This window comes from Motacilla alba, chromosome 1A (assembly GCF_015832195.1).
Source record: "Motacilla alba alba isolate MOTALB_02 chromosome 1A, Motacilla_alba_V1.0_pri, whole genome shotgun sequence".
Classification (NCBI taxonomy): domain Eukaryota; kingdom Metazoa; phylum Chordata; class Aves; order Passeriformes; family Motacillidae; genus Motacilla; species Motacilla alba.
The window spans coordinates 68323119-68350679 of NC_052031.1; the positions used below are offsets into that span (position 1 = coordinate 68323119).

Below are 27561 nucleotides of genomic sequence, written 5' to 3' on the forward strand. Positions count from 1 at the left end.
GTGCCAATAGTTAATTTTGAAGGAAGCATTAATTTCCTTTTCCTGTTTTTCAAGAATTTTTGTGTGTAGGAGAAATGCCCCTGCTGCATAAACATTTTTTAAAATAATGGCTTTAAAGGGCATGAACAAGAGCCTGAATCCAAATGTTTTGCTAGTACTTAAAGACTCTTTGTTTAACTCTTGCTTCCTTTTTTTTTTTCCCTCTTTTTAACATAGCTATAATATGGCTGGAGCCAAACCAATAATAAAATAATATCTGCCTGTCCATCATAACCTGCTCTGTTTGCCTGCCTAATACTTTAGCTAAAAAGAAAGAAAAGAGCCAAAGCAGGAAGAGGAAAGGATCATTTTCTTTCCTCTGCAGCTACAAGAGAGCAATTTGATCCCAGGTTTGGGTTAATTTCTCACCATACTTCCTTTGGGGACATTTGTCATCCTTCTTCAGGGGAAAAAAGAAACACCAGGTGATGTTTGTTTCTGAGAACATCATTTGGAGGTGGCAATCATGTGTGCTGGGTGTGTGGACTGTATCTGGCTCTCTGGATAAATAGAGCAGGACATTTGGTATAAAGAGGCTAAAATGGACCCACAGACAAGGGCTGGATCCCCTCTTAACTGCAAGGGATCTGATATCAATTACAGAATTACTAAAGTTCTTTGTGTGTGTTTTCAGGGACGCACAAAGCTCTTGGGGGAGATGTTGGAACCCTGGATGCTGAGAATTGTAAACTTTCTGTGCTGAGAGGCTCCGACCCTCAAGAGCACACTACATTTGACTTGAGGCCATGGAGAAGGCTTCCAAAATGGAATGATAAAACTGGGATTATGGGTGTGTAGTTTGAATAGAAGTGTGTAATATCACAAGGTGGAAAACTTAGAGTTTAAGGTTTTAGAATATAGTAATATATATGAAGCTAAGATGGAAGTTTTAGGGTAGAGGCTGGTTCTTCTTCACTTTCTTCTTCACCTTCTTCTCCATGGGTTTGGGAGGTGTTTTGTAATTGGACAGAAAAGTCCACATTGCAGGGCACGAGGGATTAATTATTGGGTTAAAAGTAAAAATAATTTAGGTGTCATTTCTTAATTGGATAATTTAGCCTTAAAAGACCTAGTAGAGAAAAACAGGCATTTTGTAGCTTGTTAGTAGAATGCTGTAGAACTCACAGCTTGTAGGACTGTGATATAGATAAGAAATAATAAACATCTGAGCCCAAACACAAAATACCATCTCTAGTGCTTCAATCCTGACCTTGACAGTGGCAGAAAAGAAGTTAAAGAGTTGACACCTGGGAAGGTGGGAACATCTATCACCCAAACCAGAACTTGATCCACCTGGGCCTGCTCTCAGCCATCCCATTGCTGTAGAATTTGAGCTGATGCACACGTTTGTGGGTGATGAGCCCATCCCTCTGCTGCCTTTTGCTCTTCCTGCCACAAATGCCAAGAGCCAGAGAACCCTGGCTCCTATTCTTAGACCTCAGTCTGAGTCTGCAGAGTGGGCAGTAGCTCCACCCATGAGCTCTGGGGCTCACTGGGACAAAATGTGTCCCAGTCTTTTAGTGCCAAAGATTGATTCAGCTGGCGAGTGGAGCAAACCAATAATCTGTGTGAAATTGTGAAATGTATTATTCATTTGCTAATTGCTATGTTATGCTTTTCTTGAAGGGGGCTCTCATCAGATATAGTAGCAGTAAACATGTAGACACAAGGCACACACATCTGATAGAGAGTTGGAGAGTTGGATTGGCAATGCCATTATCCTTTTGGGGAAGAATCACAGCACATGGAAGGGTCTGGCTGGTCATTTGTGTTGATCCAGTCAAGCAGTCTCTCTTCCCACCTGTGTTTGCGAGCCATCTGGTCACAAATGAAGAAAGATGAAGCAGAATATCAGGGAATGTTTAAAATCACTTTATGTAATGGATGTTTTCTTAATTTACATGACCTCTCTAAGCCTCTTGTGAGAAAGCAGGTGGAGTGATGGCACATAAGGTAGCAGAAATTATGCTTAGTGTTTAGACCTTGATCCTGTCTCCTTTAATCCTGATTCATTAGCACAATTTCTACAACTGAAGACACTCAAGTAATGATTGATGTCTTCATTTCAGGCAGTTCTCTTAGAATCCTCTGCTTGGTTGTAAACATATGTAGACAAAATTTTGGTGTTTAGATGCATTCAAAAGTTGGGAACAAATCAGTTTTCTTTCATGCAGAGTTCCTAGTTTCCTTACCTGAAGCTTGATTGTGTTGTTAAAGAATTTGGTAGGCATTCCCCATTTGGTTTCTAGATCTTTCTGCCCCAGTTTTAAGTGCATTATTTTCTGATCCCAGCTATCTGAAAGTCAATAGGGAAAAAGCTATTGTTTTGAGGTAAGTGTAAAAGAAGTGCCCTAAATGACACTGCCACAGGAAGACAATGGATAGAGGAGCCATGTCTGCAGCTGTGATTTTCCCTTATCACTGATTTTTCCAATCCATCATGCTGCATACATTTGGGTTCATCAAGCAGCAAAGGACTGCAGAATTAGGGATGCTCTGGCAATCTGGTTTTGGCATGCTGAATGCATTATCTCCCTGTAAGAGGTTTTTCTCCTTTGCTTTGTGCTTGATTTTAGTAGATGGTTATGTCCAATGGCATGTGCTGTATTGACACAAAATAATAGGGATTTTATGAGTCGAAGTTATCATGGCAAGCATGGATCTTGTGTACATGAAAAGAGCTGCTTGTATCTCTAGCCAGACACTCTACAATTATTTATGATCTGAGAGCTGCACATACAAATGGCACTTGAGCTTTGTGATCTTCATCTCTGGATGAAGGCTACCCTTCTTTATTCAGTATTTGCAGGCTTGAAATTACCAGCCTGTGCTTGTTTTGGTTCTTTTTTTTTTTTTTTTTTTGTGGAGCAGGAACTGAATATTTTTTATAACTTGCAGAATCTCTGTTGTAATTTTTGGTTGGGAAACCATTTTACAAGATTCTAACTCCTACTTTTGGAAGTGTTTCACTTCCAAGTGAGGCAAGTGCTTTTGGAGAATTTCACATAAGTAATTATTCTATTGTATATTGAAGATAAGAGGAGAGAAAGCCAAAAGGAACTTGTTTAAGTGGTGGATCAAGGTGTAGGTTGAAGTGAACCACAGCCCTCTCTTTAGGCTTCAGCTGCTGTTTGCCTCTGTTTAATGATGTTTGCTCTTCCTTTCTTTGTGGTGTTTTGGCAAATCCCATGGATGGAGACCACATTAATTACTACTTAATTCAGCAGGTTCAAATTGTAAACTGTAACCTAGGAGGTGAAGGGGCAGGAGAAGCAGTCCTGTGGCCCAGCCTCCCTCTAGGACAGGGAGCTGAGGATCAGGAAAGGAACCATGGCCTGTTTGATGTTGAGTGCATGGCTGGGATGCTGCCTGGCCTTCCCATACACCATGCAAGACTGGGCAAGGCTCTGAACTCCCACTCCTTTAGTTTAGCTGTGCTTTTAAGGAAGGATTGTGAAGCATCTGGCCCTCAGCTAGAAAGTCAGAAGGCAGGAAATGCCTTTGCTCGCAGCATTTGCCAACTGTGGTTTCTGGTATGTTGGTGGGTGGGTTCTCACGTGTCCATCTTGATAAGAAAATGCCTAAAGCCAGAGACCCGCTCATCGTTCATCAAAGGATCATTTTCTTTATCTCCAGTTTCAATTAAATGTGGAGTTTCTAAAAACAAAAAGGCACCGTGCTCCTCTCACAGGCACATTTAACCTCTTAAGCCTTGCTATGTGCACCAGGAGTAACTAAGTTACAGCTGAGGATCAGGGCTTATCTTCCCAGTTCAATCAATTCCTCTTGACTTTCTCCAAAGACTTGTATACCCTGAAATTCTGCATGTCATCTCTTATCATAGGTGAGAAGTCTTTTTCAGGGAATATTTTAGAGGGGGGAAAAAAAAAACCAGAACAGAAAGTTATAATGGTTGAAAAATTGTCCCAGTTTTGTTTTTGTAAATTATAAAAATGTAAACATAAAAATAGTCTCCTGTCTAGTGAATATTATTATTCATATTTTTCCTACTAAGGAAGAACGGAGAAAGAAAACATCCCATAATTTGATTGGGTTATTTGAGACGTATATAGTCTGGGTTTTGTGTTTTTAAGAAGTACACATTTAAAAAATGTGTTTGGGATTCAAATGGAAGGGTGTGGACAAAGTTGGGTTTTGGAAAAAGACTGTATTTAAGAAGAATGCATTTTAAATAATGCTGATAGGAATAAAGCACCAGTGAAGGATCTACACTTGTTTCTTTTCTGTAAAGTTTCTTACACTCCAAAAATATCTACTGTCTATTAATCTTTGGGTTCAGAATTGGTCCAGGCCAGCTGTTTTTGTGTAAGTTCCTAAGTGTTGTGGATGTTAACTTAAATTGCATCTAGTGATGCAGGAGCCTTTGTCCATGGTGGTGTTCAGAGAGGCAGGACCTGCTGCTGGTCCCTTCCCCTGTCAAAGGGGTGGCATCTCCTCTGGGAATTGCTCCAATTTCTCCCAGCTGTGTATTTCCAACATTAAAAAAGAGCTAAGTTAAATCACAGAACATCACATCAATAGTTGTTAGCTTACTTGTTGCCAATCAAAATTAATTTGAATTAAACAAGTGGTTTAATGCTTCCATCCTGCTTTTAGGCTCTACCTTGGCATTTGGAGCTGAAGGGATTTTTCTACTTTCTTTGTATTCTGAAACCCTTTCTCAGTCTTAAGGTCAGAATTTCACAGCAGCTTCAGTGTAAAATAAATTAATGCTGAGGAAAAAGCTGCAAACCTTTCCCAAAAGAAAAAAAAAATTGCTCTCAAGTGTTAGAAGTGCTTGAAATCCTGCCAAGTTTTTGAAAACGCTTCTGATTTCTTTCTTTCAGACTTTTTTGAAATGTTTATTTTTACAATGCTTTTAATATTTTTGAAGAGCTGTAGTAAATTAAAATGTCTAGTGGCCATTTCAGTGAGATATTTCTAGTTATTCCCATGAAAACCTTGAAATGTCAGAAGCTCTCTAGGTGTGAAGACAATGCCTTAAGAACAGGTTTTTCTTCAGCTGCCTGTGCTATGGAATGATAGAAAATTCACTTTTTGGATGTAAGTTTTTTAGATTGGAAGGGTAAGTTCCTTTTATAATGGCTAATTTTAGGAGGAAGTTTGTAATAGTGCATAATGCTTTAATCTCTCCTGAACCTCCAAATCCTGTGAGAGCCCCCACAGAAGTGGCTCCTGGAATCCTTCCCATCCCATGAGGTTTGTTCTTAAAATGTGGCGCTCTGAAGCCACGTCTCAGGGCACAAAACATCTTAAGGGCATGAAAATATAGCCACAGCTCTAAAACTCAGGCTGCAGCTTTTGGCAGATCTTGAAGGGGAGGTTTGCCATTGGAAAAAGGAAATTATTTTTCTTTGTAGCCAGTGGTTGATATTTCTCTTTGCAAACTGGACTGCTACTGACTCTTTTGATGGCTATTTTATTTATATCTCCTTCAAGACAAGTCTGTCAGCTGTTTTGGGGAAGGCTACATTTCTCTTAAGCTTCTTATTTTCAGTTTTCCCAATTTTTTCAGTTTCTATGAGGAGCTGAGTTTAAAGGGAGGCTATTGATTAGTGGCAGATTGCAGAGAATGCAAACCCATCCCAGCCAGTGAGAGCTGACAAGGATCTCTTTTATGTTTAGTGGGGGCAAAGGGGATTTTCCTGTTCTTTGAGGAGCAGAAGAACAGCTGAGGTTCAGACCCTTTCTTGCATCACGCCAGAAACCCCCACAGGCTGGTGCAAGTTTGGCAAACATAATTCTGTTTTCATACCCAGCTCCAATCCCAGTGACATGGGAGAGGTACAGGGATGCTGATCCTTGTGAGAGTGGTCAAGCTGCTTACAAAGATGGTAAGAAGGAAGTAATTCAGCATTTTCCAGTTTCCCTTAAACACAGGTGAACACTCTCAACTGCTTTTCCTGCTGTCATCTGTCACTGCAGATGGGAAGAAACCATGGGCTCAAGAGCTGGCTCAGACCTGTCCTGATGGTGCCAAGGTATGGCCAGAGAGCCATTTTCCAGGAGAAGCTAGGACGTAGATATAGAGTGCCTAAAATTAGAGTTATTCACATGGTGTTTTTATAGATTGCAACAACTTCCAGGTAATTCAGTGCTCAGAAATGAGTACTAACACTTGGTTATGCAGAGAAATAACAGAGGAAAAATGTATTTGGGTGTTTTATTACACTAAATTTAAGTAATTTAAGCTCTCAGATCATTATGACTTTGATGACCATGCTGTGATGCAATCACTGAACATTTATCACAGAATCAATTAATTTGGAAAAGACTTCTGAGATTGAGTCCAACCTATGACCACACACCACAGTGAACTAGACCATGGTACTGAGAGCCACATCCAGCCTTTTCTTACACTCCTCCAGGGATGGTGACTCCACCAGCTCCCTGGGCAGCCCATTCCAATATCTAATCACCTTTCTGTGAAGAAATTCCTCCCAATTTCCAACCTAAACCCCCTCTGGTGCAGCTTGAGGCTATGTCCTGTGCTATGGTGATTCAATTTTAATTTCTTGGTGCCCCTTTTGTGTCTATTACCACACAATAAATCACTTTTTTCTTCTTTTGGAAGCCTGCAAGGCCTGGATGTGGCAGAGCCCCAGCTGCCTGCCTGCAGGGGCAGAGAGAATTCTGTGCAGGGAGAACTCTGCTCCACGGGCCAGGTGCAGTGGGGTTTGCATTTTTTCCTTTTCCCACTGCTTTCCTCTAAAATGTTAGGAGTGAGCCATGGCTGGAGGCAAGAATCCAGCCTTGATGGAGCACCATCCTGATCTGGTATGACAGGACTTGTGGAAGTGTTCAGCCCCTACCCTTTGTTGCTTTCAAGAGGGAAATCCCATTAGATTGTACAGATGAGACTGGAAGGTTTTGTATTTAGATTTCCCTAAGACGAGAAGAAAGTAAAGAAACCTTTTTTTTTTTGTGTGTGTGGTTTTGTTTTGGTCTCCTTCAAGAAAGGAGAATGGTTGGAAAAGTAGGTGTTAGATGTATTCTGTTTCTTGAGTAGTCTTCTTGTTGTGCTTCTAACAACATTTAATGCCCTGTTTGGTTCCTGTCTGGAAGAAGCTGCTGGCAAGGCTTGCTGCACAGGGAGAGTAAGTTTGATGTGTTGCTAGCTCATCTTGGAAACTGAAAAATGGGTTGGGATGAGAGTGCTAAGGAGATTTATCAGACAGCAGGAGTTGTGAGTCTCAAAGTCAGCGTGGAGATTGCTGATGAAACTCTGCTGTGAACCATGGAAGGGAAGGAGTAACAGAGACAGTTCAGATCCACCCTCTGCCAGTTTGCTAAAGTGGATTTGAATTAAATTGAATGTATAACTAGCTCCTAATTTCCAAAGCATTTTTGTGTGGGTTTAGCAATCTGATTCCTGTCAAACCCAATGACTGTCATATTGACGCAAATACCAGGCAATATTTAGAAAATTTAGGAAAGGTATTTTGCCAAGCAAGAGAAAATGACCCAGCCCCTCTCTTTTAACATGCATTCCTGTAGGAATCAGCAATACAGAAGAAAGGGAAAAAGCATACTGAAGTGTTGACCATTCTAACAAAAATCATACTGTACTGGTCTTTTTTTGGATTTTTTTTTTAAAGTTTTCCGCTGGCTGGAGGCTTTTGAAGGAAAGAAAAGAAAAGACTCATCTTCTGTCTTGAATTAACTTCGTTAATGATTAACAGAGCAGTGCAGTATGTGTGGTGCCTTTTAATTAAATCAGAAGAGACATGATTTGGACAAGATTTTAGTTTCACTTTGAAAGTTATTAAATAAACTGACACTGTTTGCTCTCCAAAAGTTCCTGGGAGCATCCGGTTAGATGGTAATCCCTGTGCAGCTAGTGAAATAAAGCTGCTTCTAAAACACCTAAGGGCCAGTACCAGATATTAAAAATGACTGGTCCAGTCAGACAGGGGCATAACTGAGCATTAACCTGCATGAAGCAGGGGCCTGGGCTGAGGATCCACTTTCAGTTCAGGGATAAAAAAGTCCAAATGGAGTGTTTCTGGTCAAGTTTGCATTTTGAATACCTCTGAGCTGTTCCAGTGGCATGAGCTGTTGAACAGCTGCTGCCTTTGGTGGAGCCTGGATGGGTTTTGCTAGGTGAGTTTATGGGGTTGTTTGTGAAGTGAGATCCTGACTTGGGGCTTGGATGTTGCTCACCAGTAAAATTCAGAATATCCTAAGACAGGAGCTTTTGGTACAGGAACATCTCCATAAATTGGCCCAGCAGGAAAAGCTCTTCTCCTCCCAGAGCTCTGTGTGTGTGTGCACACATAAAACTCTCCCAGCAGTGAAGGATCAAGCTCAAAGCCTGGACTCAGACTGTGGCTTCAGACTGGAGCAAGACCCTGGATGCTCTTGCTGGCATGTGGCAGCACACAGGGGTGAACGGATTCAACATTTCACACTTTGAGTTGCTGTTGTTTACTGATCTGTCTGTTAAGGAGGCTGAGGCCTCCACCCATGCCCTCTCAGCAGTAAAATCAAGGCAGAGCCTGTTTTGCCAGGAGATGCATCTATCATCTGTGTTTGTATCACACCTACCACATTGTGGCTCCTTCTGGCTTTTGTGGCCAAGCCTGAAGTGAATAGTTATCTTTGCAGCATGCCTCTATTATTTTAAAAACAACAATAATCTCATATGAAACCTGTTGTTGAAGTTACCTATTGCCAGGAACAGTTGGGGCAAAGAGAACTTGCATCTACATTGTTGGCAGCTTTATGCAGCTTTCTGTTTTGTGGGCTCTGCAAGTATTATCCTACATGGCTGTGAGCAGAAGTCCTACAAGTCTGTGCTTTGAGTGTTACCCTTCTCACTGATAAAGCTGAAATTTATTAATAGCCATTATAATTCAGGTATAAATGAGAGACAGCAAATTTTAAAGTTTGAAAGCCAAAATAATAGATTGCCTTTTTTTTTTCTGTGAGAATTGCCATGTATCCCTGAAATGCATAAAACACAAAAGAATGGACATGGATTTGATGGGGGGACAGTGGCCCTTGTATCTGCTGCTGGTGGTGGCTGAGAGAAATGGGCTCCTGCTCAGAGCAGGAGGGCACCAGAGTCTGTCCCTCACCTGTGGCAGTGCCAGGGCATAGGGAGAAGTGATAAAGCCTTTGTGATTGCTTCCCTCTCACACTTTCCTCCATTCCAGTTGTCTGGTGACTGGAAATTATCTGTATCCTGGTGGTTATATGGAGACTGCTGTTTGGATCTCCATGTTTATTTGAAAGCAGTGAAAACATGGCATAAAACAAAAGCTGTGCTTTGGTGGAAATGGTCTCTCACACCCAGGAAATGTTATGCTGCTTAATTTCTGTATTGTGCATTTCCCCATAAGTGACCTATAGAGAATGCAAGCAGCAGCAAATATGTTTTTCTATTCAAGTTTCAATTTACAGTGATAGTTCTTCTTGGAATATGATTTTAACTTGCCTTGGAGTTTGTTTTGTTTACTGTTACAGCCGTACATGCAGTCAGTAACTTTTCCATGTGAAAAGCAGGATAACATTACCTCAAAAACTGAGGCCAGTCAGAGAAAATTAAATTCTCTTCCCTACTGAGGACCAGACTCCTGCCTGCACTATCCAAGTCCATCCTCTCTCAGCAAAGCAGGCATCAGAGAGGACTGAATGCTGCATGCAGTCTATATGGGTCTTATCTGGAGCTATGTATTTTGGAAGTGTTTATAATTGTGGGCTGCAGGCTCTTGCATTCTAATGTACAAGGGCTTGTGCTCCTAATCCTGCAGAACTTGTCCATGCAAATAGTTCTATCTTCTGATCAGGCATTTGCTACCTGGTAATGTGTCAGTGTGAGCATGCAAATTCTGCTGGTGTGTGGCTCCAAGATTTGCACATGCAGATGCCCAAACCTACATATTTCAATTTGAGTATGTATTTTAATACATAAATCAACATATGTAGCTGGGTGCTCACAGGTTTCATTGAACACATTAAATTTTTGACACTGCTGCTCTTTATAGGTACCCAAATAGTTATAAATATGGGACAGAGTTAAAGAATGAAGGGAAAATAGATATCATAGCTGTAGGATGGATTCTTAGTCTTAAATCCTGAAAGAGCTTGGAACACTTACAACTGGGAAATGGCAGAATCTCTGTTACTTGGGATATTTACAGCTTGACTTGGGAAAAAAAAATACATAGTAAGAGACAGCTCAGTATTATTTGATGACAAAGTACATAGTCTTGTTTTTATAAGTGCTCAAGAGATACACTCCAAGAGCTTATGTATGAGCTGCCAGACTTTACCTTCAGCATGTGATTTAATACACAAAGTGTTGTTCATCTGTGAAATAAATTCCCTGCTCACATGCCAGTGTCCTAGAATGAAATCTCCTAGGATGGTGAATGCAGATGCTCTTTGCCCTGTGAGATGCATCCAGTGAGTTCCCTGCACTGAACTCTATTGGGGCATTTCAGAACAGACCTTAAAAAAACCAGCAGAGTTTGTCTGCTCCGTGAGAACATGAAAGAGACTGTGGCATCTTCCATTTTCCCAGGGAGGGAACAGTTAAAAATATTCTTCAAATAAGGAGCAGATGTTAATGTCATTAGAATGGATTTTCATAAAAAACATTTGTTCTCTTGCAAAATGCCAGTAGCTCTGCAAAGTTCTCTACAAGTCTGCCTGCTCATTTCAGACTTGTGGCACAGAGAAGGGGCAGTGCAGGGAGAGCTGTTTACTGTCTCTGAAACCAATCAGGTATGTTTCTGTAAGTTGCCTGTTTTAAAATTGCCTCAACATGGACCAAACAGCTAAAGAAGCATGAAGGTATTTGAATAACAGGACAAGAACAGTGAGCATCACAGAGCATTCCCTGTTGACAAATAGGTACAGAAAAGAATAAGCTACATATGGAAAGTAATGGTCTGAGCATATGCCTCTGTCAAGTTCTAAATTCACTGTCATTTCAAAAGAAAAAAAGATTCACAGACTTTTTTGTTCAGCTCACTGAAAACTCTGCCTTGCTTGCAGGAATGGTTAAAGTAAAAATAACAAACAAAATACTAATTGGCTCTCTGGATGACCTCTGGACATTCTTATTGTTAGTATGAGTAGACACTGGAACCTCCCAGTAATAATTTCCTTTTTGGAAAGCTCTCATGTCTCCTTCCTCCTCCTCATTTTACTGCTTTTAATGTTCAGAAAATAGGAAAGGCCCTGGAGTTCCTTTCATTGCTGCAATAGATGACCTTACACTCTCCTAGAGCCATTGGCCTTGAGTTCATTGGCATGAATGACACCTCACAAGTGCTCTAGTGTGGTTAGCATTTGTTTGCTCTAGTTTTGGGTTTTTTTTTTTTCTCTTCCTGGTGTCTTCCTTAGGGGTTTTGGTGTCCTAGATCTCTGAAGCATCAGGATATACAAGGAATGCAGGTTGAGACACATCTCCTGCCCCATCATTTTTTGTGCTTTAGATGCCCATGTGAATTTTTGAGATGATCTGGGAGGTGATTTGCCTCTTCCTGCTCCATATGCAAGATCTTCACCTCAGGGCCACAGTGTATTGAAAATATCCCTCTTGGTTAAGATGCTGAAGTAAACAACAAACATTTGGCTTCCAAATATTAAAGGGATTATGAAGAGCAAGGATCTATAGCTGCTTCAGATCCTGCTCCCACTTCTTTTCCAAGGGGTTGCAGGCATGGCACAATGTGTTTCAGCTTCTTTCAGGGGAGCCAGCTCTGCATTGCTGTAAGCTTAGGGAGCTGCTGGATCCACATCCAGCTGAATTCACAGAATCAATGGGTTGGAAGAGACCTTCAAGATCATCGAGTCCAACCCAGCCCCAACACCTCAACTGAGCCCTGGTACATCCAGTGCCACATCCAGTCTTTCTTTAAACACATCCAGGGATGGTGACTCCACCACCTGCCTGCGCAGGCCATCTCAGAACTGTATCACTCTTTCTGTGAAAATTTTTTTCCTAATATCCAACCTGTATTTCTCTTGGCTCACCTTGAGACTGTGTGCTCTGGTTCTGTCAGTGCTGCCTGGAGAAAGAGCCCGAGCCCAGCTGAGCACAGGCACCTTTCAGGAGCTGTAGAGAGTGATAAGGTCACCCCTGAGTCTCCTTTTCTCCAGGCTGAGCACCCCCAGCTCCCTCAGTGGTTCCTCTCAGGGTTTGTGTTCCCAGCCCCTCTCCAGCCTCATTGCCCTCAGCAATGGCAGTTCTTGGCATTGCCTCGTCTGAGCCCTCCTTTGTGCTGCAAACAGGATGGGCAAATGGCCCTGTAGCTCTTGTAAAAACAGGGATGTTCCTCAGCTGGATGGACCTAATGGCTTACATGATGGGCACAGCTCTGAGGGCAGCTGGGGTGAGGCTTCCTGGGCGCTCTCCAGGACACCCACCCAGCTGCTGCTGTGGGATGTCCCAGCTCCCTGTGGCTCCGTGCTCCTCGCCTGCTGCACTGGGTTGGCAGGCCAGAATTCCAGTATATTTTATATATTATATATTAAAAGATGGGGGGTTCATTTTACTTTAGAAGAAAGGGCTGGGTCTACAGAAGGTGTGCATGAGCAACTTCATGGATTACTGCAGGCCTGTTTCTGTGTGTGTGTAAAAAAGCCCTGGTACAGGGGAATCATTCAGCTATCTATAAAGCACAGGATTGTTGCCTTTTCACAAAAAATCTATCTCATCAAAAATGGAGAGTGGAAAAAAGAACCAGTTATTGCCTATGGGTCTTAAGCAGAGCTTTAAGACCCATTAAATTAATATCAGTGTCCTGAGCAAAGTGTAGCTGTTGGATTCTTGAAACCTCTGGGGAAAAATGAGTCAGGGCTGATGCTTCCCTGGCCATGGCTTTGTGCAGAGGATGGCCCGGGTGCTCACTCCAAGGTGAGAGTGCCACCTGCTGAACCCACACGTTCCTCCCCACAGACAGGAGAGCTCACAGCAGAGATTTCCCTCTGGTACTGATCCATCCACACCCACTCTGGTAATTTATGAGGGGTAACAAGATCACAGCCTGGGGTGGCAGAGCTGCAGCACTGCACAGTGAGTGGTTTCAGTTTGCTCTCGTTTTTGGGCTTTGAGGGGAAGGGGTATGAGAGGCAAGCTCATGAAACTGGTAACTGCCTCCATTTAGATCTGTTTGCATTTCTATTTCCTGCTCACTGGATGACATAGAAGAACACTGAGGACAGTCTAATCGGCTGGGTTCAGCTCCAGCCCTGGTTTTAATCCTGTTGTTAAACAAAAGATGGTTTTACCTTGAGTGCAGTTGAGCTTGCAGTACCTCCCCACCTCCTTGGATTTGTGTTTAGAAAACACCCTCAATCTTGAGCTGTCTGATCCAGCCTGACCTTTCACAAGTCAGACTGGATGCAAGTGCCTGCAAAATGCTTAGGCACTGATTTACTATCAAAAGGGAGCACTGTTCCCTGGACCATTATTTTATATCTGGGTGCTCTCATCTCTCAGCAGGCTGGAATGTGACTTTCCTGTGAGTAAGTTCTTGCAAAGGCACCTCTGTGCAGGGCTGAGGCTGCTCAGATGGGCTGCCTGAACAGAATCCCTTCTTGTGAAAGCTGAATGGGCAGCAAGAGCTGGTCAGGCAGCTTGAGCAGCTGAGGAATCTGCAGGAATTTCTGTAACAGAAATGCTGAGGACGAGCTATTAGAGAGAATACAGTAAAAAAAGGAAAAAAATAATTATAGAATCACAGAGCAGAGGGGAGGGGGATACAAGAGAGATAATGAGCTTGACAACAGGCAAATACAGAGTGTCATTCCAGGAGCTGCAGGACCAACCAAATGGTTAACCTGTGGGGTGGAAAGAGCATCCAATGAGCCTCGCATGCCTGAAAGGATCATGGCATTTTTATTATCTCATTCCACGCCCTGATCATCTGTCCATTTGCTCCCTGGAGCTGCCAGCAGTTTGCACTGATTCATCCTCTGCAGACATGATCAGCAGATCATACTGCAGGCAGAACTTGTCAAGCCTTTCCAAGTGAGTTGCCAGTTTGTTATATCTGTATGGATTCAGCCTTTTGGTGCTGTGCAGGAGATGCTGGGATGGTGGAAATGGCAAGGGGAACAGAACAGCTGGGAAGCTGGTTGAACTGGGGAATAAGCAATAGGTTGGGTTCTCTTGCTTCTTTTTTTGCTGTATTGTGCTCTGTTGTCTGAAATCTTTGTATTTGTGCATTTCTCTTACCTGAATTGCAGAATTCAAATTGTTCAGTGGTAGAAGGATATCTTGGGAGAACTGGCTGCTAACTGGAGTTCTGTTGGTGGGAAGTTTGCAGAAGTTTCATAGTTAGTGTGGAAGCTTTCACATAACTCAGATTGCTTAATTCACTGAGTAAACAAAGTTTTCATGGCACATTCATGCCTGAATGTGGAAGGGACAGCAAGAGGAGAAAATCAATTAGCCTGTGTAATATTGCCAGTAATATAATCTGCTTTATTGCTGTCCTGTATTGTTTTGTTGGTCTGCCTTAGGAGTTGATGGGTAGGAAACAGGACACTGCTATGTTTCTAAATTGCTCTGATTTATATAAGGATTTGGTTTAAAGGTTGGGAGAAGTTTTGAAGAGCAACTGGGATTTCTATGCCTGTTTTTTTAGAGTTTCCAGCATGAAATCCTGTGCTCTTGGAGGGGAGAGGGAGCTCAGGGATTTCCGAAACTCAGCCCCTCCAAGAAGTCCCTTCCAGGAATCTGAAATCCTTCATTGTGATTTCAGAAACTGGGTAAAAAATAATAATTTAACTAAGAGCATGTCAGATGACATTTTTTTTGTGTGTTCTGTGGTGAAATACAGCCACAAGCCACAGTAGCCAGCCCTCCCATATTTCTGTATGGGAACAGGGAGCAGCCATGGGGAGCGCCAATTTCTCTGCACTCGGTGCAAGGGGAAAGCAAGGGAGGGGAAAGGGCAAAGCAGGAGAGATTTGGACACTTCAGTGTCCAAATTATATAAGTGATGGAAACATTGACTTGTGGTACCTGATGTGGGGAGCTGGCCCTGAGTGTAGGCAGGACCTCTGAGGTGACCTTGAGATCCTTTTCAGTCTGCGCTGGACCTGGTTTAGTGAGGTGTGAGGGTCTGGCTGTTTTGTTTAAAATACTGGGGGCCATTGGATATCCTTGCTGGGAGATATTCTCCTCCAGTCCCTTTTGGGCAGGAGAGGGCACCAGCAGTGTGCTTGGCATATCTGATGTGTTGGGGGACTAAAAGCTGGGAGCAAAGCCTTAGCTTGAGTGAGAGGTGAGTTCAATAAAATCAGTGAAATTACGCCTTAGTGCAAACAATCCTTTTCTCTTGAAGTATGGGTAGCTACTGTAGTGTTGTTTTCCTGTATCTTGAGAGTTCTGGTCCTGGTAACAACTTCTAACAAAAGCAGACACACCTTGAAAACCAGACATGGGTTTCTTTTGTCAAGACTCACAGTAGCATGCTTGGGGAAGAAAAGCAAAGTTCTCTTTGGCAAGGATTCTGAAGAGAAATCAAATGTGTGGCCAGAACTTGGAAACTGATTTATTCCCTTGTAACAAACATCTCCACGACCTCAGGCCAAAAGAGGGAAGACACCTTTAGCATTACCCACAAAGGCTTCTTCAAAGCATTGCTCAGAGAAATACATGATGAAATACTGCCCTTCCCAGGCTGAGGATAACGTAATCATTCCAAGTGCTCATGGCTTCTCAGGAGATTGCAGGGGAAAAGAAAAGGAGCATTAAAATCCTTATAAGTTCACTCTCTGGAGACTCTCCAGGGAAAAGGAGGAGGCTGTTATTGCATTATTTTGAATGAGGTACAATGTGATTGTTAACTTCTTGCAAATGTCCTCTAATGGCCCCTTTATATGATCATTTCATCTGCGTTGTTTAAAGATATTTTCTGTGCTTTCAGTGGACTTGTGGTATTTGTAGAAAATTTTGTAATTGCTAAATAGCTGGATATAATCCTGTTAGCATTTGATACACTAGAAATTAAAAGCAGAAGCTCTCAGTGGAGCCAAGAAATTCTGGTTGGCCTGAAAACATGAAGGCTGTTTAATAAATGTATAGGGATTGGCTTGGCTCGCTGTGCTGGACACTAAAGTGTTTACTGTGCAAGTTCCTAGGGAAAGCAGAAGTTCTCTTTGCCAACAGGTAGAATATTTGCTTCCAGCAAATGATAACTTCTGTTCAAACATCAGTTTGGTTGCTGGAAGCTCAGTTTTTTGCAGCATTTTCTTTGTATTGTAGGTTATCTCTTCTCTATCTTGGCTGGCTGCTCAAGACTGATTTCAGCTAATTTTTTAGGAGAACAGAGGAGTTTAAGAAGACTCCTCCACAGATAGCAGTGGTGTTGGTGGCACTGTGTTAGTTTATTCTGCTCCAAAAATTGATGCTGTTAATTTTCATTTGAAGCTCTCTCCTTCTTCTGGTCTTTTTTTTTTGACCATGCTCTTCATTCCTGTTCCCCAGTGGGCAAAGCCTGAATCCTTACTTTGAAAAAGCCTTCATAGTGGAACTACAGAAAAGACACACAAAGATGTTTGCCTGTAGTGAGGGTATTTTTCTGCCTTGGAAGCAAAGAATCCCAGTCTCAATTTCTGAAAGTGGCTCTTCCCCAGCAGGGACGAGTCTACATGAAGACCTGAAACATTTTTGAGCGGGAGTTTGTGTGGCAGAGAAAGGACAGGTCTAGAGGGAAACATCTGAGATTCCGCAGGCTTCTTGCCTCAGTGAAAGATGTTGTTTTCAGCATAAGAAAAGCTCTCAGGAGCACAAAGCTGGAGTGGAGTTTGGAGCCTCCACCCCAGTCTTAATTTGAGACTGTGAGTATCAAGCATCAGAAGTTTTGTCAGAGAACAAGTGAAATGGGAGAGTTTCATGAAAATTCTGAGCTAAATTCTTTACCCTGTGCAAGCCTTGGTTCAAGCCAGGAACTTGCTGTGAATCCAAATGCCTGAAATGAGCTGTGAGAACTGCTTCTGATGAAAGGTAAATTTAGTAAAACCTAGAAAATATGGGAGAGTTTTGGCCAGAACTCTTTCAAAATGGTTCAGAGCAGAGCTGGGTTATGAGTTCATGTCAGGTTTCCGAAATGGGCTTTGTCTAAGTTAAAAGAATAGGAAATACTTTATTTTTTAATGATTTTTTCTACAATTTCTACATAAGAAATTACTGAGTTGCACCTTTGCAGTTTTTGTAAATAAAAAATTCTGATTTATCTTTTGATTCCAGTTGACCTACATTTTAAAGAGAAAAGTAAAAAGAAAAACTTACATGAAAGATTTGCTTTCTTGTTCCAGGCTGAATTAAAAAACAAAACAAAACAACAAACAGCCCTGAACATTTTCCATATCACTTCACCCTGACAAGGGCTTTTGCTTCTGCTTCAGCAAAACTAGAAAATTCATTGTTAGTGCAGATCTTGAATCCAGATAGCTCCTCCACGGCCACACTGTTGGCATAGGTGTTCAAACAGTGGTGGATGGGGGTGGTAGAGCTTTATCCTGCTTCTTCATACCCCTGCCTTCCCCTTTCCTGCCAAACCTGCACTCCCCATCCACCCTGTTCCCAATTCAGAGTAAAACAGGAAAAACTCAGGGAAATTCTCTGGTGATTACTTTAGGCCCTCTTTGCTTTTCAGTTCATATATATATGTATATATTTCCATATAAAGCAAATGAAGTCAATTATGTCCAGTAAATTAAATCCAAAGCTTAAAAATGCAACCAAGAAAAACACTTCCATCAGTCATTGAACTAATTGAAACATAGAGGCTCAACTTACTGTAACTTTTCACTCTACCCACGTTTTACTTTGCAAAAAAGCCCCAAAACATTTGAAAAACCCTTCCTTGCACCATTCTAATGTACTGACTATTTGATTTACATTTTGGGATGTGTAAGCTCTTAAATGTGGTGAAAAAGTCTCCTTGAGTTCAGTAAGGCAGCTTGCATGCATAAGTGGCTGCAGAGCCAAGTTTATAATTATATATCTGTATAATGTTAGCCTTCATACATTTATCCATTCCAATTTCAATTCTCCATTTCATGAAATCTATGATCAAATTTTGGAGCCCAAGCTGAGCTGATGTTGTCCTTTTTAATTTAGGACTCAGCCCTTTTATTCTCCTTCTGTGCTTTACTGTTACGAGCTGATTTCTTTTTGTGCTGATGTGCAGCACATATTGTTAAAGGCACTTATTAGAGCCCGAATTTTACAGCATGGAGACTGTCCTAATAAGGGAAAAAACCAGCCCTTTATTGGTGAGGTAAGAGAAATCAGGCAGTGGATAATTTTTTTTTGCTGATTGAGAAGGATAAGGTGCGGTTTGGCAGGTATCGCATTGGTTTGGCATTTGCTGACACGGTTCCTCTTTTCAGCAGCTCAAATCCTTTGCAGGGCAGACAGGGAGGGCTTCCCCCACTCCCCCTTTTGCCTTCCCCTCCCCTCTTCCTTCTCTTTTTCACAAGTGTGCAGCTGCTGCTGCGGAGTCTCACTCTGACACTCAAACTGGATGTGGTAACGAGACATTTTTGCGAGTCCAGCAGTGCGATGCTGTAATCACCTTTTTGGGGAACAGCAAGCACATTGGAAAACTGTTTTCCATGTGGGTTTTTTTTTTTTTAACCTCTAAAGCATTTAAGCAGTTTGTGAAGCTGTCAGAAAAATCACACAAGTCCAAGGTATTTTAATACAATTTCTCTCTTCTCCAAAACCCACTATTGAAGCAAAGTACTAGCTACAAGATTTAGTTGATGGCTCATCTGTTTTTTCCTTCCAATTGCTTTGGATGTGCATATTGGATTCCAGAGATGAGCAGCACATCCCAGGCTTAAGTACAGGCTTCACATGTGGACTCAATGTAGTTCCTTGACTTTTAAGCTGAATTATGGTGAACAAAGTTTCAAATGTGGGCAGAAGCTGCTGGTTTGGGTTTTTTGTTCCTCGGTCTCTGTTTATCTCTTGGTGAAAGAATACTAAGCCAAGTATTGGCTCTGCCTAAATTCACTTTGTGCTGCATCAGGAGACTGAAACTGATGTAAAGTGGCTGCCCCCTTTCCACCTGATGCTCTGGTGTGTTTCTTTGATTGTAGGAGGAATAATGGTTAACTTAGTCACTAACACCCAGTTTTATCTGTCACTCCCTTGCTTATTTTCTTCTGAATACTGTACATTTGCTGGCATCACTTGTGAAGCAATGTTTTTCCTCTGCTCCCCACCACAGTAATCCTAGAGTACATATCCTGTCCTAATTGAGATTATCTTACTGTATGGAAAGGATGTGAAAGACAAATGGATGATAATAAAGCAGAAAAGGAAAATAAACCGCTGTAGTAGCAGGAGTTGGATGTACCAGTTCACTTTAAGCAAAATATACAGATGCACCCTTAGGTGTGGACTACTCCCAAAAGCTTAATAAACAACCCCTTTTGGGGGGACTGGTAGAGTTTGGGGTTTTTTTTGAAAGATGCCTGTTTGTATTCAGACCCTTCCTCAGCCAGCATTTCTCTTGAAGATCAGGGACTTGGCTAACTTTGTCTTCTTTTTTAAATTTCCATCCATCACTTTTCCACATACCTTGACTAAGAAACAGTAAAAAATATTCAATTTCTTATGAGCAAGACTGGTTCCAGCAAAACCTGGCCTACCTACTGGAGAGGATTTATTCTCTGCAAGAAGTTTCACTCTGAACTCTGAATCTTTTTCACATCACTTTCAATCTGTTTTACACCTCTCTTTAGCAGGATCTGGTCCTGCTGCAGGTCCTCGAGGCAAATGTTGCCGTATTACAGAACAAAAAAAATAAAAGATTATTCTAGTTCCAGACTGAACATTATTGAGAAATATCTTCTAAATAGTGTGCTAAGTATTTTTTAAAAATTGAGAAAACATCTCCTGGAGAAGCTATCCATGTGCATTTGTTTTTCTTCCCACGATTCTTCTGGAAATGTGCAGGCCTGTCCTAGAGGTGTGTTCTTCAGACCAATGCACTTGACAGTACAGGATGTAAAATTCTGGCTTCTGTTTGGTTTGCTGAAGCCAAATTGTCCACAGGCCTTTTTAAGCATAAAAATATATTACATGTTTCTGAACAGGAGGTTTTTGGCTTGCCAGATTCCATCTGCAATTTGTTCAGCACTGGAGTTGCTGCAGTGTAATTGCAGAAGTACCTTTTGACATCACAACTCTTGCTGTCCTGGCTCGTTCCTTACTATGGGTTTTTGTTGTTTGGGTATTTTTTTTTGGCTGTTGTTTTGGGTTTGTTTTTGTTTGTTTGCCCTTCTTTTGTTATACCTGATTCAGTGGAGTTTGTGAATCAGCAAATGCGTCAGTTTGTGACTCAGTGATGTGTGCCACCATCATCACACACTGACACGGCCATGGTGGAACCTTTGCAGTCTCTTGGGCCATTTTCAGGTTGTTCCTGGCTTTCTAGCTCCCATGAGCTACAGAGACATTCTCCATTATCATGTGTTTCCTTTCTCCCCCTTTTTTAGTTTTCCCTTTCAGTCATCTCTTGATAGTGTTTTATTTGATTCTTTTGCAAAGCCCAAATGAAGTGTGTTCTGACCTCGTTGTATTCTCTTGCATGGTGATGCTTATAAAAGAAGAATCCCATTTTTAAATCCGGGTGTGTATTCTGTGTAACACTCATCGTTCCTCTGGGAAGCCTGAGGGTTTTTTTAGGATTCTGTTTGTCCTGCAAGAGGAAAATCATTGGCATGTGCTCTGGGTGTGTAAGATGGTGTTGTGCATCTTGGCCTTAGTCATCTCCCTCCTCCTGGAACAGGAGTGGTCAGACACATCATGTCAGCAGTTTTCTTTCTCAGGATTGCAAAAAGCCCAAAAGCCTAATTAGCAGAGGCCACATCTATTTCCAAAACCAGCTAAATTTTTACTTTAGTTAGAAGGATGAAGTTTGAGCACTTATTTTCTCCTTGCTCCTCCGTTGAATTTGCCATAAAGGCTATAGCAAAGCAGTTTTGTTGCTCTCTGAAAATGTAGCTTTTACTCAAGGCTTACCAAACTCACAAAACTCTCTCAATGCTGTAGCAGAGCTATCTTGGTGTTCCCATAGTCCTTATCTATGTGGCTGTGAAATCTTCCCACTGGCTGCACGTGCCTAGTGATAATTTGCAGCCCATTCAGCTGAGGACAAATATTCCTATCTTGTGCAGGTCTGAGAGCTGCATTTGGTCCTTTGGCATTTTGGGAAAGCCATGGGGTTGATTACTTACCTAAATTCCTGGGTTCTTCTCTGTCTTTCAAACTCACCCAACACCCTGTGAAGTGCTGAGGTAGGAGACAGTGTCTCCCACCCAGCCCTATGTTTATTGCCCCTGAACAATTTTGGGGGGTGGTATTTTGAGCAAACTTTGGTCAAATGTCCAGAAAACCTGTTTGTATGTGATTATAGCTCTGCACCAACACTGGCAGTCTGTCTCGTGCTCATCTTGAGCTGGCAGAAGCACTCCTAAGTACATCCAAGAGCACCTCATTGGCAGAGGATTGCAAGTTTTGGTGTAGGTAGTGCTCTGGATCCTGAAATACGTGATTATTTCTCACTGAATGTTTCAGTCAGATGGGAACTGGAGCACAAGGGAGTTTAAGGATCTCACACAGGAACCTGTAGCACAAGAAGAGCCAAATGAAGTCTTAGAAACCCTGTATTTAGCAACATAACTCTCAGCATGTTAGCTTAGGAGCAGTCCTAACTCACTTTTCCAATTTAGAGTATTGCTGATCCCTAGACCTTTTTGTTACCTTGTTGCCTAAAGGTTATCTTCTTCAGATAGATAATGATCATATTCTTGTTTACTCAGTAATCTCAGTTGAAATGAGCTAACATTTCAACTTGAAATGTTGAATTCCTACTCCACTCTGTGTGAGTAGGAATTCAAATTCTCTTACACTTGTCCTAATTGTTGTGCCAAGTATTTGTCATTTTACTGTGCCAAATCCTTGCTTTACAAATGTTGTACTTTGACAAAAGTGTATTAAATGAGAATTTGCTATCCAGTGCTTGGGTTTGGGCCCGTCCTTTCAGGCTGCGTGACTTAAATTCAGTGAGAATGTTCATAAAAGGATAGATGGAATTGCATCTCCCTTGCAGTCTGCTCTCTGGTGTTACTTCTGGGGATCCATCTGCTGTGTAACTGTTGTAGAAGTCTCAGAGACACCCCAAAACACTCGGTCTTGCAGTCCAGGTGAGAGGGAGAAGTTTTGACTTTGAATCAAGACCAAGTCCTGCAAGAGCTGGTGTTGGAAGGCTTGGCTGGCATTCAGGTCAGTCCCATCATCCCTGTGGGACCAAAGAGGGAGCACTGGGAGCTGTGGTGCACAGAAGCATTTCCATGTGACTTCCTGCAGTTTCTCTAGGACTAAAACCTCTCTGGTGTAGAGGTGGGGCTTTCTCACTCCATCAGCTTATTGAGAATCCTACCTCACCAAGTCCTGCTGAGCTTTCTATACCTGTAGAAGCTTGAGAAGCAGAAAGGTGTGGCAGCAAGCCACACCTTGTTTCCACTCCTTGTTTCCCAGTGGCGATCCTGAACCCCATTTCTCATGCTTTCAGGCATTTAAGTGTATCTCAGTTCAAAACCAAGTGCTTCAAAAGGTTCCAGACTGTGTTGAGCCCTGCTGAGCCCTGTGAAAAGTCCAAGGTGCGTTTGCAGTGACATGGCCACAAGATCCCCTGGGCTAAACTTGCTTTTGGCCCTTCCTGTTTCCCAGCAGGCACACCTCTTCTTAAAAAATGTAGACTGTGTACTGACTTGGAAATACATAGCAACAGAAGGCTTGATTTAAAATGTAGAGGAGAGCCAGGCCATCACTTGATCAGAGAGAGCTAAGGTGATCATGTCTCTTTGTTCAGTGTGCCAGAAAAAGACATCTCAGGATAATTCTGCCAGTGGCTTTCAAGAGCAGCAGTGGAAGTCAGCACAGTGCAGCTGTTGGAGATGGGGCTGGGAGGAAGGAGTCCACATACCCACAACAACTCCCTTCAGAAGCTGCTGGAAGACCTCCTTGTAGCTTCAGCAAGTTTTTGGAGCAGGTGTGAAGTAGTGCAGCCAAAAGAGAGCCGTATCTGCTCTGTTTAGACTAAAAGTAGTACATTCATCTATAGATCTGGTTTTCCATTCCATAAACTGGCATTATAAAAGCCATAGTACTCACCACACAGAAGTCAGAAGAGTTGCAAGGATTGCTTAACATTTGTACAACATGTTGAGATCTTTTGATGGAAAGAATTTAACAAGTGCCAAGAACTAGTATAATAACAAGGGGAAAATAGCCATCAGTCTGCATTCACTTCTGGAATCTAATGGATTATACCAGAAGCCTTGGCTTAAACATCTGTGGGTGTGTACATTTAATGATGAATTTCTTGATTACCCTCTCTGTAAAAATATCACTTGAATCTGTTAGACAGCTTTGCTTCTTGGTGATGGAACGTGATCAGGGTTTGTCTCCTCTCACCTTAGGGATCAGATCCTCTTTTGGCAGCCCTTGCAGTGTTGTATTGCTTTCTTATCACAGGAGCTCTTTGCTGTCCTTCCTGTCTTGATGCCCACCTGTGTAAAGCATTTTGCAGCAGCAGTGACTGACTGGCTTCCTGTGTGGAACTGCTGTTCCAGAATGAAACTGAACTTATCAGCAGCAACAACAAAAAAGGTGCCATAATAACTTCTGTGCCATAATCACACTAAATATTGCACCCTGTCTCTATATCCCCACAGGGCAGTTTCTCTGTGTTAGGTGCCTCTTTACAGCTGCCTGTGTCCCTTTGGAAGTCTCCAGGCTGTGGGCACTTTTAGGGCAAGCAAATTGTTATTTTCTAGTGATTCCTGGTTTTTATCTGTATACTTCTGTGAACAGCTTATAAATTGTGGATAATTTGTTAGTGAGTCTTTGAAATGGAAGAGGTTTTTATTGGATACTAGAGTTCTGTGAAAAGGGTTGTCCCTCTCTCCCCCTTTTTAAAGAACAGTGGCTTTTAGATTTGTATTTGCAGTGTGATTAATCAGCTCTCATGAGCTCAGTCAGCTTTCCAGACAGTATCTCCAATGCTGAGTTTGGTAATTTCTTACGAGTAACATCTCTGGAATAAGGATTACAGTGAAGCAATATGAGAAGAACAAGCACATCTAAGGGAAAACTAATTGAAAGGATAAAGCCAGGATATTTTATTGTGTTTGTGTGGGTGTAGTTACAATGGCTACATTTCAAACTTCCAGCTGTTTAATTTGCACAGTGCTGTTATACGATGTCTGCAAATTGTTGTAACATTAGCATGCTGTTCAAAGTGCTGGACGTGACCCTGCAGATCTGTACAGACCTGTTTTATGGAAGGCTTCTTTACCTTTCATGAAGGTGAAAGACACATCAGGATTAGCTTTCACAGGGATGCATGGAATGTATCTGCCCCTAATCCTGTTAGCAAATGACGGGATCTGCACTAATAATTCCTTTGCTGCCTCACCGAAAGTGTCTCCTAATCACCTTGGCTGTTGACAGTAGGCTTCTTAAACACCTCAGAAAGAGAGAGATGCTTGCCCGTGCTAGAAGCAAACAGCCATGAATTTCCCCTGAAACAAAATCCACACCTGCACAGCATCCGTGAGTTGTGTGCGTGGGGAGTCAGTACCAGAAAATGTTGAGACATCTGATTTTCATTACATTTTTTTTTTCCATTCACCACATGTTGTAGCACTGGATGTATTTATAATGCCATATTTCCCCTCAAGTGGTTTATTTCAGTTAGCATAAGGGTTCACAGTCTGCTCTGTTTTGGTGCATGTTCTGGTCTTGCATTTCATCTGCTATCCTGTTTGTGGCATTTATTTCAATAGTCTGCTTGCTGTGCTATGTTAAGGCTGTGTCCTCCTAGTGCATATTTTGTGCTGGGAAGAGTGGATAAAAAAAGATCTTTCTATTATTATCTGAGTAATTATCTGGTAAAATTATTTTTCCAGACTCCCTGTGTGCAAGTACATGCCTTGTACTTCATTGGTGAGCACAGTGCTGTATTTCTGAAAGCTCCAGCAGACATCCTCAGGGACCTGTCTGGCTTTGAGCAATAGTCATTTAATGACAATCTCTACTCCCCTGGGAAGGACAGAGCAGTTTTGATGCTTCACAGAGACCAGACCAATGCTAACACCCATCCCTTCAATGGAGCAAGCAACAAAAATGCTGAGTTCTGGCTGTTTGTAGGTGTTTCAGACCACAGAACACTTCTGTCCAGGCCGAGGTCACTGAGTGATGTGTAATCTGGGTGGTCACAACCTGCTATGTTACAGTTTTCCTTCCACCAGTCATGGAGGATTTTGGTTTTACAGCCCTCTGGCGCTGGCTTGGATGCTGGTGACAGCCACTTGCCCAGTCCTGCTGCTTTCACTGTCCTTGCTATTCCTGGAAGGATCTATTTCCCTTTTCCGTGTCCTCCCAGTATTTCTCTATCCACATTCCCCCATTCCCCTGCAGGGATGGAGGCTCCTGATCCATTTGCTGTTGTCTGTCTCCTCTCTCCCTGTCCACAGTCCAGGGAGATTTCTTGTTCCTGTGCTACAGACCTAGTCTGCTATTCCTGCTTCCACATTCATCCCTCCTGCCCCACTTAGCATCTCTGTCCCAAATCCAGAATGAATTTCAGGGTCAATCCTAAATCAGAGACCTCTGGTTTGGGTATGAAGCCATCCAAGGCCTACAGTCTGATCCACTCCAGGCATGGCAGCATTTCAGCATTTTTCATTTATTTTCCTAGATGGAAAAAAACTCCTTTCAGGGTGTCTCCAGCACTATTGGTGGGCGTTGTCCTTGATAGCAATCAATCCATGGGATGCTGGGAATTTTCTTCCTTTCAGCACTCACCCACTGTAGAGCCCTGGCTTGTGGTCCTTCATTATACCCTGCAAAGAGAAGAAACTGCGGGAATGCAAAAGGCAATTCTCCTCAGAAATCTGTCATCTTTGAAAACCAAAGCCTTGTTGCATCTCCATTTTCACAAATTTCTTGTTTTGTCAGGGCTGATGGTGAATAAATGTATGCTGGAAGTTGATTGTGAGTAGGTTGGGCATGGTGATGGAGGATTAGGGTGTGTGACTGAGACTGGTTTGGATATTAATGTTTCATTCCTCAAATAAGTGATTCTCTGAGCTAACTTGTTGTCCTTAAATGATATTCAGTGGAGCAAAAGCAGGTTGAAATTAAAGGAGCTTTGTGTGTATGAGACCTTATTCTCATGGTCCTGCATTTCCTTTTAAAATACAGCACTCTTAAAATGCAGCAATCCTATTAATCTTTGTGGAGGAAATGAAGTGGAAGCATTGGTTTGTTAAGAGGCTCTCTATTTCCTAGAGGGCTGCATTAAAGAAGCCTTCAAAGCTGGTAAATAGGGTGAAAGTAGATAAGCAGATGAAATTGATGGCTGGGTTTCCAGGTCAGGAATACATATGTGATTTATTGCAATTCAGTTTGTGCTTTCCTGAAATCATAAATATGTTCTTGTTTGCTAATTTCTGAGGATGCAGCTTTGAAATAAAAAAATAACACCAGAATTTTTTTTTTTTTTGAAAGTTGAAACTATATTTTTCAAAAAAAAAAAAATTGCTTGCTGCAGCTACTGGGCTAAACTGCACATTGAGTTAGATCTTGATTTTGGATGCAATCAGTAAGCTAGCAATTTGACATATAAAATTGCCTTGAAAGCCATATTAAATATAGCAGCCCAAAACCACAAGAAAGAAAAGTTCTTATTTGTCTTTGTAGAAATTGTGGATTGTGCATTCTAGGGTAAATCCTGTAAAGCCTGACTTATGCCTCAGCTAGGCAAGATGCCCGTTGTTCTCAAGTCATATGCCTGAAATATTACTTACTGGGTAAGGCTGTGGCATAAATTATTTTGGATTTTATATGCAATAAAGCACTAGAAGCTGGAGGTGGTGGCAGCAAGCAATTTGCTCCGGAGTCAACAAATACCACATTAACCACAGTGGTATGCACACTGATTGGGTTTTGCTCCCACTTTTTTCACGTTTGGGAAAAGCAAGCTTGTTTTGTACACTTTTTTTTGCATGTTTGCCATCTGCCAGGGAAACAGAGATCTGGGTAAACTCCACCAACCTTCAAGAAAAACAGTAAAAAATTATCAGGTAGAAGGCACTTGGCCAATTATTGGTTTTTGCCCTTTTTTTTTTTTTTTTTTTTCCATGTGAAACTTCTAAATCAGAACAGATTGGATATGCTGCTCTGCTCACTTGCAGGTCAATGCCATGTCTATTGTTATGCAGTAAAACTGCAGAGCATTAGGCTTCACATATTGAGAGAATTATGTGCTTCCCCCTGGTACATTTCCAGCAAGCACTTTTATCTAAATATAATATACGTTGGAGGCAAATTTGACATTGTTTCGGTAGCGGAAGGGTTTTACCCTTCATGTTTGCAGCCCTGGGTTGGATTTATGCTGAGGTGCTCAGAGGCAATTTACCAGAGCTATGTGGCTGTGGTTGCAGAAT

General features: G+C 42.0%; 1 protein-coding gene across 9 annotated transcripts in view; it reads left to right on the forward strand.

The window, feature by feature from the left end:
* CALD1 (caldesmon 1) overlaps window positions 1-27561 on the forward strand; it is a 169529-nt gene that overhangs the window by 107088 nt on the left and 34880 nt on the right. Inside the window, exon 1 of one of the 9 annotated variants that reach the window (XM_038152949.1) lies at window positions 13535-14047. The exons of 6 other annotated variants lie outside the window; for them this stretch is intronic. In XM_038152949.1, coding sequence (XP_038008877.1) covers window positions 13881-14047 — 167 coding nt within the window. In that variant the 5' untranslated portion in view covers window positions 13535-13880. Of the gene's footprint in view, window positions 1-13534; window positions 14048-27561 lie in introns of those variants that run through there. 2 more of the 9 variants (XM_038152950.1, XM_038152954.1) reach the window with 2 other exon arrangements.